The 16,830-nt window shown below is 30.2% G+C and overlaps 1 protein-coding gene across 1 annotated transcript; it reads right to left on the bottom strand.

Moving 5' to 3' along the window:
• Positions 1-923: 923 nt before the first annotated feature.
• Positions 924-13,187, bottom strand: LOC144553977 (disease resistance protein RPP13-like). Its single transcript, XM_078302153.1, has 4 exons — positions 12,472-13,187; positions 7,387-8,220; positions 5,706-6,059; positions 924-1,972 (listed from the first exon to the last, which is right to left on the bottom strand). Exons 1-4 carry the CDS (start codon positions 13,092-13,094, stop codon positions 1,054-1,056), a joined length of 2,730 nt encoding a protein of 909 aa, XP_078158279.1. The 5' UTR covers positions 13,095-13,187; the 3' UTR covers positions 924-1,053.
• Between the last annotated feature and the right edge of the window lie 3,643 nt (positions 13,188-16,830).

Raw genomic sequence — 16,830 nt, 5'->3', positions numbered from 1 at the left:
GAAATTTACAATTTAACTCTATCAAAGTTTAAATTTTCTTTTAATTCTTTATATACTTGAACTGTACGAGAGCCCATATCTTTCCAATGCATAGCATGAGCATTTACTTGTGTTGATATATATAGAATAAATATGGATCTTGATCTAAAAATAATAAAGATGCATTTCCTTCGCTTTTCTATTATACGTGAGAATTCATTAGGCAAACTTGTTTAATTAGTTCTAGATATTCTTATTATATTATATTATATGATATTATTTTTTTACAAAAAGTTCCCTATATTACTGATTCTGCTTCAAATATCGATTTTCAGAACCATTTAGATTACATGGAGTATTTGTATCTGTAGTTGCCTGCTGAACAACACTGATTATTGATAACTAGCAAAATGTCTTGCATTGCTTCGGCATTGATAATTTAGATATGTTATATGAGTCGCTGGTGATATATAACAGAGATAATATATATATATATGAGGAGGGTTCCAATGCCTCATCTTCATCATACCTCATATTTTATATCTTCATTTTCGAAGTTCAAATTGTCGATCCGTACCGTTCAACGTGATATAAATACTAAAATATGGTTAGGGATCAAATTGTCGATCCGTACCGTTCAACGTGATATATCCTCATACTAATATAAGTTCAAATGGACCAGATTTCCATATAGAGGCCCTGAATTTTTCTTTTCATTTTTTTTAAACTGATAATATGTTTATATATGCGGCAGAATTTAAAATTGAGCCCTTTTTCCTAGATGTATAATTTAAAATTTTATAATTATTAAAATAAAATTAAACCGGAAGTCAGAAGCAATTTGGCATGATATAGAGTTTTTTTTTTCTTTTATCTTCGAAATACATATGTAGGAGGAACGTGAGTAAAATGTGCATCACAGTATAGAAATAGAATACATAGTCAACAACTCAAGAATAATTTAAACCAAACAACAAATACAAATAAATTAAAAGGAAAGAAAATGATAGCAGTACGGGAAGGATCGAAACACTAACACAAATAAATTAAAGGAAAGCACTCTACAAGAACTATTTAATATCTCCACGATATGTGGGGAACATGTTTGCAGATGTTGTTGCGGATCTCATCTTCATGCTCTTTTAATTCGCTGCTCCCACTTATGTCAAGTTGTTTGAGGTTGGACAGGTACTGAAGCCCGAGAGGCACCCTTACTTTCGCACAACAAGATAGGTTCACTACCTTAAGTATGGGCATGGCACCCGCCTTTATCTCCCATTCTTCTAGATTGGTTAGGCTGACAAAGGTCAACTCATGTAGCTGTTGGAAGCCTCCAGCAGAACAACTCATCTTTCGATTCACTTCTACTTTATCCAAGTAGAGCATCCTGAGGCTGCGTAGCTTCTCTAGCACGGGCAGTGGATCTTCCTTGAACTGGAGATTTTGGAGTACAAGCTGTGTGATGTGGATGGGAAACATGCCAACCTCAGGTGACAACTTGTTGTTGGGGGATGGGGACTGCTCTTCTAGAAACAGATATTGTAAATGCTGATAAAATGGAAACCTTTGCATCTCCACAATTGTTTGTGGCACTTCACTGCCACGTAAACTAAGATTGGTTAGATGATTCAGTGTATCAAGCAACTTGGCCATTACATCCCATGAAAACGAGCGGGTTGAAATCTCCACTTCGATACGTAAATGACGCAAATTTGGTAGTTTAGGTAACTGTGCATTCCATGATTCTCTGCTCTTCACACCCCTGAGTGTTTGCAGATTTTTTAGGTCAGCAGATGATGAGGGTCCTGCAGTATACTCCTTGAAATAATTTAGCATCACATGCCTAAGTGTTTTCACATTCCATATATCATCCGGCAAGTTGCCATGATCATCTAGTCCAAAGAAATCAAGGGTCTCCACAAATTTTAGGCTGCTTATAAATGACTCAAAAGATCTTCTGTTACTACTCAATTTGCCAGTAAGTGCACAATATCTGTTGAGAAACAAGATAATTAGAGCACCAGTTAGGCCTCAGACCGGTTAGGGATATTTTCGTCATTGACCATTTATTAGATAAAACATAGTTACTAGTTAACAGTAATTAAAGCATACCTACTTGAGATACACAAGACAACAACTTAAAGAAAATAAACCAAGTTCCTTAAAGGCCACCAAGAGCTACACAAGACAACCACCCATACTAGAAAATTAACAAGAGTATCTGTTCTTATCAAGTTCAGTACCAGAAATACCAGCAAAACCAGCAATGCCAAAAAAAGAGAAGTGCCATACTAGCAAAATACCAGAAAGCCAATATAAAATAACAGATACCAGAAAGACAGTACCAGCAAAATAACAGAAACCCAGAAAAATACGATCAAACATAAATAATAGCAATTATGGCATACCAACCTGAGATCCTCCAACAAGAAAGAAAATTGATTAAATCCATAACCAAGAGATTAGCGATGAGTGTTCAACAGCCACATAAAACTAAAGATTGAGTCTACGCAACAAAATCACAAAACTCTAGCCTCATCAATCGCCAAAATCACCTTCATAGGTGTACAAATTGCAAAAAAATGGACCACACCCAAGATCGGTGTCGGTTCTTGTATTCTCATCTCCGATCAAAAAGAAAAACAACGGAGAGGGAAGGAGATCGGGAGAAAGATAAAAAAAGGCAGCGACAAAAAAAAATGAGGAGCAAAACAACTCTTAGGAAGAGAGAAGAAAAATGATTTAATAAAAGAGACACATCATCTACATTTGTCAGGAAATGGAGGCCTCCATTTAGGAAGAGATTATGAGGAAAAAAGGTGAAACGGGTCAAAGCAAACGAGTCCAAGAAAACCAAGATCAAGTGAGGCATCTAATTCAGCAACTAATTACCCGGTTGGCTCAACAAGATCTCCCAAAATATTGTTGTATTGCTTTAAACTAGATAAATCTTTCTTCAAAAATTCAAATAATTTTAGATAGATGTGCAACCGATCACATATTTTGGAAAAAAGATTTATTGACCAATTAAGATAGATCCAAAAATAACCAATATGTTGTTGTTGCAAATTGTGTAAACCAAAATTGATAACATGGGAGTATGTAATATTTTTTCAAAAAATATAAAAGATATTTTATATATAAGTAGTTTCTCTGGAAATTTAATTTCAATTAAAAAAACTTAATACAAAAATTAAATTGTCATGCATTTTTTTCTTCAAATATATAATATTTAAGAATCGGCAAACTGAAAAAATAATTGGTGAATGTTTTTAAAAAAAAATGGGCTCTACCTTTTAAATTATGAAAAATTCAATCTAAATGTGAGAAGACAAGATAATTTAGACACTTTTTGAAATAAAAGACTAGGACATCCTTCCAATAAAACCCTTAAATATATTTGCCATTTTTCAAAATTGGATTGTCATAATTGTTAAATGTGTAAATTAGAAAAACATACTAGATTACCATTTCATCTATCAAATAGTAAAAGTGAGAAACCTTTTGAGTGGGGACCCGCTCCAATTGAATCATTTAATGAATACAAATATTTTGTAATTTTTATAGATGATTTTTCTAAAGTAATTAACTTTGTTACATTTACTAAAAAATATAAGTGAAGTATTTTCTCACTTCAGGAGTTCTATAATTTTATAGAAAATTAATATGATGCAAAAATTAAAATGTTTGGATCCGATAATGGAATAAAATTTATAAATAAAAAAATTTCAAATTTTTTGAAGCAAAAAGTAATTTTACATCAAACAACATGTGTATACATCCGAACAAAATAGGGTTTCCGAATGGAAAAATAAACATTTGCTTCAAATGACTCGAGTTCTTTTATTTCAAAATAATATACTAAAGATTTTTTGGTCGGATGCCGTACTCACTGCCACATATTTAATAAATAGATTGCCTAGTGCCAATTTAAATTATAAAAATACATTGGAGATCCTTTACCAAAGAAACATTATATTGAATCATTTGAGACTATTTAGGTGCACATCCTTTGTACACAAAAGCAAACAAGATAAATTGGATAATACTTCAATTAAAACTATTTTTTTTTTAGATATTCTTCACAAAAAATGGTTATATATGTTGTGATCTAATTAATCACAAATACTACATTTCTAGAGATATAATATTTCTAGAAAATGAGCCATATTAGAAGGATGTTGATAATAAAATCAATATCAAAGAAATACCAAACATATTTGTATTACCACAAGTTGGTAATACAAATATAGAAAATACCACATCAGAGGAAAATACCACCCCGGTACAAGATGAAAGTGAGATAGAAGAAATCTCACAAAACGAAGAGGAAGAGAAAAACTTGGAAGAAACAAGTGTGGAAAATACACTATTAAGAAGATTGTCAAGGACAATTCAACCATCAACAAGGTTGAGAGACTCTCTGACATACCAGATACAATATCATATTCAAAATTTTATTTCCTATAAAAATATTTCACCAAATATTTTTTACCCCTATTTCAAAAGAAATAAAACCAAATAATTACCTTGAAGCCATAAACAACTCGGTTTGGCTCAAGGCCATGAGAGCATAATTAAAGGCTCTTCAAAAATAAAAGTTTGAGTAATTGTACAATTACCAAAAGCTAAGTTGCAAAAGGTATATTAAAAAATTAAGTATAATTGCGATGGTATCGTAGAACGATATAAGACTCACTTAGTTGCAAATGATATACGCCAACCTATGGTATAGACTATTATGAAATTTTTGCACCCATGGTCAAAATGAATACTGTGAGGATTTTATTTTCTATTGCGGTAAACCAAAATTATAAATTATACCAAATGGACGTCAAAAATGTCTTTCTTCAAACAACACTTGAAGAAGTGATATATACGACTTTACCACCCAGTCATGAAAAAGAAAAAAAAATCGTGGATTAGCTTGAAAAATGAAGAAAAACATTTATGGATTTAAATAATCTCCAAGAGCATGGTATGGCAAACTAAGCTCTCATTTAATATCTTATAATTTAAAAATTAGTAGTGCCCATCATTCTTTATTAGTAAAATTTGAAGGAATTAATACTACCTTTATATTAGTATATGTTGATGACATTATAATTACTGGAAATAACCAGGAAGAAATTAATAAATAAATTTTCAATTGAAAAAAAAAATTGACATTAAGGATCTTCGTTATTTCAAATATTTCTAGTAATTGAAATCTCACATTCTAAGAAAGGCATATTTATTTCTTAAAGAAAATATACTTTCAATTTATTGAAGGAAACCGGTAAACTAGATTATAAACTGGCCTCAACACCAAAAGATGGCAAGCATAAATTAAATAGCGAAAAAAGTGAACCATTAGAATATATAAATCAATTTAAAAGACTTGTAGTAAAATTAATATACCAAACGGTAACCCGTCAAGATACTTTGTTCTCGGTAAATCAAATTAGCAAATTCATGTATGCTCCAAAAACACCACACTTGGAATTAATAAATAGAATTTTAAACTATTTAAAAAGAACACTTGGAAAAAGAATTTGCATGAAAATAATAATTCTAACAATGTGTGTGGCTATTCCAATGCAGATTTGGCTAGGAGTTTCGATAGAAAATTAACATCCGGTTTTTGCACATTTATTCGACTGTTATGTAACTGTTAGGGAAAAAAACAATTCATCATACCATTTGTTTATCACTTCACTGTTTTATTCCTCAAAAATCAACAATACCTTAATTGATGCAGTCCATGAAAACACTCGAAATCTACCAATTCTTTACTCCATTCTTCCATGCCACTAAGCACCTTAAGCAGCCTTTGCTGAGAGCAATTTGGCATTGGATTCTTAAAGCACAACAAAGAACGGAGATTTGGATTTGCATGTTTCATCAATTCATCGCAACCCGAGTAATGGACCGTCACACGACGTGCCTTGGCGCTGCTCTCCCAGTTGTCAGGGTTTGAGCAAATTGTGAGAAAGTTATCCTCTTTGGCCTTTTTGATGGCAAGTTCACGAAGGAGATCATGTATACGACAACTTCTGATGGAATCATTGTGAGATCTATTTGATACTTGAACCAAGCTTCTGTTGAAATTAAATTAGAAAATTAATTAAATGGGATTCTTAATTTGGATTATATGAAACGTATAAGAAAAATGTTAGTCAATAATATGAGTTGACTTTTAAAGAGCCAATTAAATTTAAAGAAACTTATATATATAACTATGGTAAATACATTAATTAGATATTTTTCCATCTAAAATTAAAAATTAGTTATTTGCCCATCTAAATTTAACCATTTTATTAATATACCCATATCTTAATTTTATCAGTTAAAAATATAATTAAATAATATAAAAATCTAAAGGACATATTTGCCCCTTCTTCTGTTCATTACCAGTAACTTTGGTGCTTGTCACGATCTCAACTCAGTTTGGGAAATAGTCGTTCAAAAAAGTGACTTGGGCAATTTGCGAAGTAAAAGAGATGGAAGTTGACGGCTGATGTGGCAAGCGCACGCGCGGGCACCGATTTAATTAAAATAGACGGACAAAAAGGGCCCAACATTTCTCTACAAAGTGGGACACAACAGTAGGAATGGAGATGGATATTGGCATATTAGCAGGAGAACGGAAACAAGTAAGATGCTGACGTGTCACGCTGAAAATGAATAGAAAGATCTAGACTATGAAATTTAGCAACTTTTGTCGGAGTAGCGATCTCCTATATATATGCAAGCATTGTAACCAAATCATTTAAGAAAAAGATGATCAATTTAACCAAAATAGTGCATACCTGATTGATTTAGGGTATCAATAAGAAATTTGGGTAAGTAGTTTATCTTGGCAACAAACTAATTTTTGTGTGAAAAGAATAATGGGTGCAAAATTTAAGGCTCTTCATCTTGGCTCCTATCAAGTGGTTTTGATTACTTATTGTTTGAAAAGATGTTTGGGTGTATATAAGAGAAGAAATAACGCACCCAACTTATTGGTAATTAATGGAAGAAACAAGATTCGGAGAAGGTATTTCTTTTTATGTTACTTAATTCGTGTTACTCGTAATGAACGGAAGAAGCTAATCTTTTTTTTTTTTTGCAGGTTAAGTCCGTAATTAACGGAAGAAGCAGGGTATTGAATAAGGGGCAAATATGTCCATTAATTTTTTTGTTATTATTTAATTATATTTTTAAATGCTAAAATTAAGAAATGGGTGTATTAAAGAAATAGTTGAGTTTAGATGGGAAAATAACTAATTTTTAACTTTGGATGGGGAAATATGTAATGGATGAATTTATGATGGATATATATTTGAATTTCAATATATAAGATATCTTATCTAACAAAAAAGAGAAAAATCAAAAGGTAAGTTTAATGAATCTGTAATAGAATGATGAAATATTGAAGTATACCTTTCCACTAGATCCTCTAGGAAGCTCTCAGCAGTATTCTCCAAAGTTCTGGATTCTTCTGTCGGTATGAGCCCCTCAGCAATCCACAACCGAAATAATCTTCTAGCATCGATTTCATAGTCTTCAGGGAAAGCCGCAAAGTACATAAAACATGTTTTGAGAACTAATGGCAAGTCATCGTAGCTGGTTTCCATGATCTCAGTACATTCTCTCCCCTCAATACTCCAGTTCATAGTTTGCAACATATTACTCCAAGAAATATAATTAGGATTTTTTTTTGATAATAAACCTCCTAAAACCGATAATGCAAGGGGTAATCCACCACATTTTTTAACAAATTGTTTTCCAACCTCATTCAATTCATCGGGATACCCTTCAATCAAATCTCGATTAGGTAGAGCCTTTTTAAACAAAAGCTCTAGGCTCGCTTCCTCAGTTAAATATGACAGTTTATATGGTTCAGCATTATCAACAACGTTTTGGATTCTAGTTGTTACAATTACTCTACTTCCAATCTTGGCATCAGGTACCACTTCACCAATTTTAGTCCATATATCTCTTTTCCACATATCATCTAGGACTAGCAGGTATTTCTTTGGCTTTTTACCAGCTTGAGGGTCACGAGAGTTTGGACGTAAATAGTCTTCTACAGTGTAGTTCTCACCATTTAGAGTTTTGTAAAGCTTTGTAAGTAAATACCCTTCTTCATCTTCTAGGTCTATTCGAGGGAGAGGCTCGACTTGCTCTATTATCTTTCTCAAAATATGTATTAGATTGTACTCTTGAGAGATAACTACCCATATGCAAACATCAAAACTTCTCTTGACATCATTGCTGTAGAAAACAAAGCAGATAGTTTGAATCATATAGTATTCCTCTGCTCCTATAATTGGTACTTGTGCATATATATTATCATATAGGTTGGTTCTCACACTTTATTTTTTTGACAAAAGAATTTAATTTTAAGCTGTCCAATCATCTAGTCTGTATACGAGAATTTAGTTTGGCATTTCTCCTTATTCCTTAAGTACTAATTTTTCTAAAACTCTACCTGAGTATTAACAAGTAAACTCATCAGAATTAAAAGGTAACAGAACTCTCTGTAAAACTTTCACAAGATATACCATAATTCTAAAAAATATAGCATTGATTTTATTTTCGAAAAAAATTAGGTTCAAAACTAATGGGTAAATTTCTACAGAAAATTTCTACAAAAAACTAGCATTGATTTTATTTTCACAAGAACCGTAGAAGAGTAAATTTCTACAGAAAATGTGTCTGGCTAAAATCTTATGGGTAATAAATCAGAACTTTTGAGGTGCATATATGGAATTTTGCCTTGAAAAACCATCTTTTCAGAGAAAGTTTCATTTGAATTGCACAATTTTATAACCCTATTTTCCGAAATTTTTATTTTTACCTACTTTTTAAAATATTTTATTAAAAATATCCAAGCCGCAGAAAAAATCTGCGGTTTGGGCTTCTTTTTTCTTTCTTTTTTTCCTTTTTTGATTAACTAACCCAAGTTGCAGATTTTTTTGCGGCTTGGGGTGCTTTTTTTTTTATAAACTCATCTTTTTTATAATATATGTATATGTATATATAATATATGTATAATATATGTATATGTATATATAACGGCCATTTTTATTAATATCCTTAAAAAAAACTTAATTTTAAAAATAACCCTACATTTATTTTTTTATTAAAAATGTCCCAACTGCCAGGCCCACGGGCGACCCAAAACACAAGTGGACCGCCCGTGGCTGGGGCGCTCCATACCAACTAGCGGAGCGCCCGTGGCTGGGGCGCCCCATGGTCCCTTTTTTTTTTTTTTTAGAGATCTTAGTATTTTGATTTGAATAATTTTGTGAAAAAAAAGTTTTCTTATTTAGAGTGTATGCCAAAAAATAAAATATTTGATATATTTACGAAGTGATGTCGTAAATTTTTATAACTTTGATTTTTTTTATTTTTATTTTTTTGATGAACTTTGATTTTATTTGTCAGTTGGATATCACAAGTCTAAATATAACACTAATAAGGACTTGGCCTTTATTATGGTTTTTATAATATATGTATAATATACACATACACACATACACACATACACACATACACACATACACATACACATATACACATACACATACACATACACATACACATATACACATAGACATATACATATACATATACACATATACATATGCATATACAAAGCTACATATATACACATACTATTTTAGTAGCTCTAAACTACTATTTTGAATAAAGGCTAAGTCCTTAATTAGTGTTATATTTAGACTTGTGATATCCAACTAACAAATAATATTAGTATACATATACACATACACTTTTGCTTTGGTCCATACTACAATTATAATTTGATATTAGTTAGTAACAAAAAAAGGTAGAAGATTACAATTCACGCAACATATATATATACAAAGCCTTTTGTACATGCAATCTCATGTAATAAAACATAACATATACTCCTCAGGATCCAATACAATGTTTGTATAAAAGTTATATCCTTACCACTTAGTAACCACATGATCAAGCTTTGGCCCAAAATTCTTTGGCCCAAAATTCGCTAAGTTGGGCTCAAATTGCCAAAATGCTTGGTTATGATCTAGTTTGGACCCAAATTTCATACAAACTAAGACGTATTAGATCCAACATATCAAAAAAAGAGTATGCATGTGATCCATGATATGATGTCTCTTGGTTAAAGATCTCTAACATATTGCATCTCCAAATGACATTCATCAACATATATGTGCATACATAATAAAAAATAAAAATTCTCAGTTAAAATTTTCGTTCAAAATTATAAGAAAATATTTATACATAAAATTAATTGAATCTGTATAACTTTTATACGAACCACTGAAAATCAATTTCGTAAAAAAAAATTATTGCATATTATATGAATTTACGACATCACTTCATAAAGATATCCAAATGTTTTATTTTTTGGCATACACTCTAAACAAGAAAACTTTTTCTTCACAAAATTATTAAAATCAAAATACTAGTATATGTATATGTATATGTGTGTATGTGAATATGTGTATGTATATGTGTATGTGTATGTGTATATGTGTGTGTATGTGTATGTGTGTGTGTGTGTATGTGTATGTGTATGTGTATGTGTATGTGTGTATATTATACATATATTATAAAAACCATAATAAAGGCCAAGTCCTTATTAGTGTTATATTTAGACTTGTGATATCCAATTGACAAATAAAATCAAAGTTCACCAAAAAAATAAAAATAAAAAAAATCAAAGTTATAAAAATTTACGACATCACTTCGTAAAGATATCAAATATTTTATTTTTTGGCATACACTATAAATAAGAAAACTTTTTTTTCACAAAATTATTCAAATCAAAATACTAAGATCTCTAATAAAAAAATAAAAAAAAGGACCATGGGGCGCCCCAGCCACGGGCGGTCCGCTTGTGTTTTGGGCCGCCCGTGGGCCTGGCAGTTGGGGCATTTTTAATAAAAAAATTAAATGTAGGGTTATTTTTAAAATTAAGTTTTTTTAAGGATATTAATAAAAATGGCCGTATATATAATAGAGTAAAGCTAGGGTGTGATGTGCTCACCAAGAGAGTTTGGTGAGCACAACTCCAAAAGTTCATCGGATCTACTTCAAATACCGAATCCAAACCATTAAAATCTATGTACTTCATAAGTGATGCATTTACATGCAAAATTTTGAAAGTTTCGAGTTTATTTGCTACACGGTCAAGCGGTCAAATAAATTAACATTTTATAAGTTAATTTATAAGTTGTTTTATATATTCAATTTTTATTATTTCTTTGACCACTTGATCTTGTAGCAAATAAACTCGAAACTTTCAAAATTTTGTATGTAAATGCATCACTCATGAAGTTAATGGGTTTCAACGGTTTGGATTTGGCATTTAACGTTGATCCGATATACTTTTGGAGTTGTGTTTACCAAACTCTCTTGGTGAGCACATCACACCCTAGCTTTGCTCTATATAATATATGTATATATATAATATATGCATATATAATATATATAGAGATAGGCTAATGTGCTTTCGGTAGCATATGGGCCGAAATACACACAGTCCAAATTTGAAATTTCAAAATCCAAAAAGTCGATCTGAACCGTTCATCTTGTTCTCCATATTAATATGTGCTTGGAGACCAAATTTTACGTTTTTCTGAATTTTTTTACTATTTATTAAGCCACTTGAAAAATTGCTAATCCAACGGTGGCTTAACAAAACAGTAAAACCGTTGGATTAGCGATTTTCAAAGTGGCTTAATAAATAGTAAAACAATTCAGAAAAATGTAAAATTGGGTCTCCAAGCACATATTAATATGGAGAACAAGATGAACGGTTCAGATCGACTTTTTGAATTTTGAAATTTCAAATTTGGACCGTGTGTATTTCGGCCCATATGCTACCAAAAGCACATTAGCCTATCTCAATATATGTATATATATATTATATGCATATATAATATATGTATATATAATATAAAATCTGTGATTCAAAAACAATGGTTTATTTTTATAAACTCGTTTTTTTGTCTGTTTGTGACTCAGTAAACGAAGTAAGAGATTGATTTTTTTGTTAAACTCATTTTTTTGCCAACTTGCTTTTTTACATATATTATATATACATATACATATATTAGATATACATATATATACATATATTGTATTATATATATACACACACATATACATATATTATACATATATTATATATACATATACATTTATTATAAAAAAAATGATTTTATCAAAAAAAAAAACCAAATCGCAGATTTTTTTTCTGCGACTTGGGTATTTAAAAAAAAACCCTAAAATATGGTTATTTTTAATAAAATATTTTAGAAAAGGGTAAAATAAAAATGTCGGCCTTATTTCAACAGGTAGCTTTATTAATTTTTGGACAAAATTTGTGCAGAACGAGTATAAGAACTTAAGATTCATATAAATAAGATGAAAAGGAAACTAAGGTTCAAATATCATATTATTAATTTTTCTATTTTTGACACAGTTGCTTCATATAATCATATTTACCTATTGTAGACTTTTCGAGCAAGGGTTGTTTTTCCCAGCCCACCAGGTCCCACAATCGAGATGACAGTGCGCCTTTTATTGCTTGTGTCAAGCAACTGATTTACGACATTCTCCCTGTCAGAATCGAAGCCGACAACATCAGGATCATCAATCTGATGTAGCACAGGGGGCCTGATCGGTAGCCTCAGCCGCTGTCCACTGCCTTCACCCAAAGAGTTGATTCCATATCTCTCTCTACTTTCATTGATCTCCTGAATCCGTGCCACGATCTTATTCATCTCAACGGTAAGGTTGGGCAAAGCCGGGTCCCTTTTGCGCTTCCCCAACAATGTTTTGGTAGCCTCAAAAATTCGAGCAAATACTGACGGGTGCTCTTTTGATAATAAGGCATTGTCTATCACATCTTCTATATCGTAAGCAACATCTCTGACCATTTTCACCCAAAGCTTTTCCATCTCATTTACGATCTGCTTCATGTCGGCATCTTTCAGAAAAGCTTTAATCCAACTGAGCTCATCACTCAATTTCTCCACTTGCTCGCCAACGCCGTGTATTAGTAGATACTCCTTAACAACAACATCTGACAACTTATCCAAAATAAAACTAACTATACCCTCCGCCATCTTTCAAAACAATTTGTTAAAAAATCGAAGCTAAATTGAAACAATCGGCCGGTTTATTTAGCGATTTTGAACGATATTATGGTAAGAGCTATCTCAATTTTTAGATATCAAAGAAATCGAGTCATGTCGGGAAAGAGAGGAAAGGGGAAGACTTTGGGAAGACTGAAACAATATTTTAGAAGTTTAAAGCAGCTTCTATCAGTGGAATCCAGTTGGAAAATATCAAATGCACCATGGATTGTCGATGCAAAACAAAAAACAATATTTTAGAAGCAAGTGGTTAATTTTTATATACAAAGCGAGAATATTTATTATTCTTTTTTATATTTAAGTAACAGTTCCTTTTTAATTGCAGAATAAATTATGTTTAGTGCCTTAAAACCGCCGGGTATATATCATGCATTATTGACCTCGAAATAAGTATTTAATTACATACAGCTAATGAGAAAGTAACATGCATCACATGCAAATTTGTCTGACATGCAAAGCATTATTATTTGATAAATACAGTTTACAAGAAAGTAACATGCATCACATGGAAGAGAGCATCTATGTAATTTTTTTTTTTTTTTTTTTTGGTAAAACTGAAATTTACAATTTAACTCTCTCAAAGTTTAAATTTTCTTTTAATTCTTTATATACTTGAACTGTACGAGAGCCCATATCTTTCCAATGCATAGCATGAGCATTTACTTATGTTAATATATAGAGAATAAATATGCATCTTGATCTAAAAATAATAAAGATACATTTCCTTTGCTTTTCTATTATACGTGAGAATTCATTAGGCAAACTTGTTTAATTAGTTCTAGATATTCTTATTATATTATATGATATTATTTTTTTACAAAAAGTTCCCTATATTACTGATTCTGCTTCAAATATCGATTTTCAGAACCATTTAGATTAATAATAATAATATAACAATGTTAATATCCAGTATTTTTTATTACTTCAATCCCAAGATTAAACTGAATTTAAATTCCTAATCCCCTTTGAATAAATAAGGCTTAAGGCATAAAAATCAACATAATTCCCATTAGTGCCCCATGCTATTAATGATTTTCCAGCTCAGCCAAGATAGAAAAAAAAAATGAGAGAAATATAAGAAAATTCACCACATATAAAATAGATATTGAGCCGGCCTATCTTCTTCCTTCAAGCACAATATGTGCTCAAATAAAATTAAATACCCAATGAAAACATAATAGTTGCAAAATATATTTATATTTCACTACATGGTACATTTTCCTATCTTTCATTTACACATAAAAGGGTACTTTACTAATTTCATGTTTCCAAGATATTTCACTTTATATTGATTTCAAAATGTTGAGATATAAATGAATAATAAGTTCTTGTGCATATGAGAGCTTAGGAGGACAAAGTACAAATATTTGATAAGAACTTAATATATTTAATAGTACTCTATGACAGAAATTTAACTTCTATTACCAAAAGGATTATGATTGTTAATGGATGGTGGGTGAATAATTAGTCTCTTTTACTCTCTTAAATTGAAAAGACTCCTTACATATTATGTAGTCTCATGCAAACTTTCTACACACTCTAATATCACTAAATAACATGTATTGCTCCAATTAACTCTCTCTATTTCCTAGATATGTTTTTTAATATTTCCAAGACAACAATCTAGAAAACTACAACATATATACGAGAGTTCCACCAATAACTATTATATTCAAGATAACTACAACATAACTTCTAGAGAGTTCCATCAATAACTATTACATTCATGAAGTTTCTAGGAAGTTCCAACATTAATTATTACATTTAACTAATAATTAAATTTATTAAGTTATATCAAATATCACTGCTCCATCTTCCTAGATATGAATTATATGAACTATATAATCAGCTCAATTGAGTAACAAATACCACTTTTTTTCTAATTCCAAAACTGTGATTACGGTTTATTCTATTATTTAGGTGAAAAAGATAGCTTATTTCAATTAGAAACTGTATATGCAGAATCATAACTAAAAGTGTTTCTACATTAATTTGACCAATCAAGAATGAACTTATGTACTGATATTTTGACTACTCTCTAATCCGTTTATTTCTCTACTGACCACCTGTCAGGTTTTACATATTTATTTATTAAAAAGCAACTTGCTCATATTCTTTTTAGACAAATATTCAGGCATGAGGAAGCACGATAGTGTGCCCGGCCCATAATTTAATATGTCAAATAGAAGAACCTCAAAAAAAGAGAAAAATGGAATGCACTAATCTTCGATTTTTTTTATTTATATTCAAAAAAATAACTGAAGCCGAACGGGATCTCGAAATCTATCCAAACTGGAAAAAAAATTTCCGGTAATTCAGTCCAAAACTGAAAATGTTTTTTTCCGGTTTCTAGATTCCAAAACAGCACCTAAAAAAAATTAAAAAAAAAGAAGAGAGAAACCGTAAAAAAAAAATTCCGGTTTGAACATTTTTTTTCTTTTTTCAGATTTTTTATTTAAATAGAAATATTTATAATTTTTTTTTTATTGAAATATTAGAAATATCTAATATATTTCTTTAAAAATAGATGAAATGCTATATAATTTGATTTATTAGAAAGACTACTACAAATAACCCGGATCAACATTTTTCATGCCGGATTTTTTGTAGCTGTATGAAAAATTAATATATTTATTTATGTGTTATTGGAAAAAAAAATGTTTGGATTCTCAGTTATTGATCCCGCTTCAAAAGTCACGTCTAAGTAAATACAGAAAATATTGTCATCTTTCTATTACATTTAATTTTTAAAATGTGGTATCTCATTTTGAAAAAAAACAAAAATTTTAAGTTATTTAATGATTGATATTAAAAAGAATTTTCAAAATAGATACAACTTTTTATAAATTAAATGTACTAGAAGGATCACAATATTTTCTGTATTTACTTAGAATTGACTTTTGAACCGGGATCAATAACTGAGAATCCAAACATTTTTATTTTTTTTCCAATAACACATAAATAAATATATTAATTTTTCCTACAGCCACAAAAAATCTGGCATGAAAAATGTTGATCCAGGTTATTTGTAGCAGTCTTTCTAATAAATCAAATTATATAGTATTCCATCTATTTTTAAAGAAATATATTAGATATTTCTAATATTTCAATACAAAAAATAAATAAATTATAAATATTTCTATTTAAATAAAAAAAACTGAAAAAAGAAAAAAATGGAAAAATGGAAAAAAAATTTACGGTTTCTCTCTTTTTTTTAGCCGCCGTTTTGGAATGTTGAAACCGGAAAAAAAATTTCCGATTTTGGACTAAATTACCGGAAAAAAAAATTTCAGTTTGGATAGATTTTGAGATCCCGTTCAATTTTGGTTATTTTTTGAAATTTAATTATTTTTTGAATATAAATAAAAAAATCGGCACTAATATACTAAATACTAGAAAAATGTATATATGTATATCCCATGGAATATTTTTTTTTAGGATACATCCCCATCACAACTTACTTTAAATGTACAAACTATTGGGGCTTTAATAATATATTTTAATTAACTCAAATTAAATTTCCCCCATATCTTAGATTAATACTTATTTTATTATAATATTTAACAATCACTTTTGATTTTCACTAAATGAGAATAACGTAATAAGTTACAACCGAAATTTTAAATATACCATAACTCCAAAAATGATAAACCAAACCACTATGGTTTCTAAAAATTTCAAATTTTTATTGCATCCAGGAGAAGCG

Source organism: Carex rostrata, chromosome 5, assembly GCF_964058835.1.
Source record: "Carex rostrata chromosome 5, lpCarRost1.2, whole genome shotgun sequence".
Taxonomy (NCBI): domain Eukaryota; kingdom Viridiplantae; phylum Streptophyta; class Magnoliopsida; order Poales; family Cyperaceae; genus Carex; species Carex rostrata.
Note: the sequence above shows the minus strand (reverse complement) of the source record. Positions and strands in the feature narration are given on the sequence as shown.

Bases quoted from the DNA above. Each gene is read 5' to 3' on its own strand.
- LOC144553977 (XM_078302153.1), bottom strand. From the start codon at position 13,094: ATGGCGGAGGGTATAGTTAGTTTTATTTTGGATAAGTTGTCAGATGTT. The intron at 8,221-12,471 runs GTAAATATGATT...TGTTTTCTACAG, and splicing joins GCTCGAAAAGTCTACAATAG to CAATGATGTCAAGAGAAGTT. The intron at 1,973-5,705 runs GTATTGTTGATT...GTTTCTCAACAG, and splicing joins CATGGACTGCATCAATTAAG to ATATTGTGCACTTACTGGCA.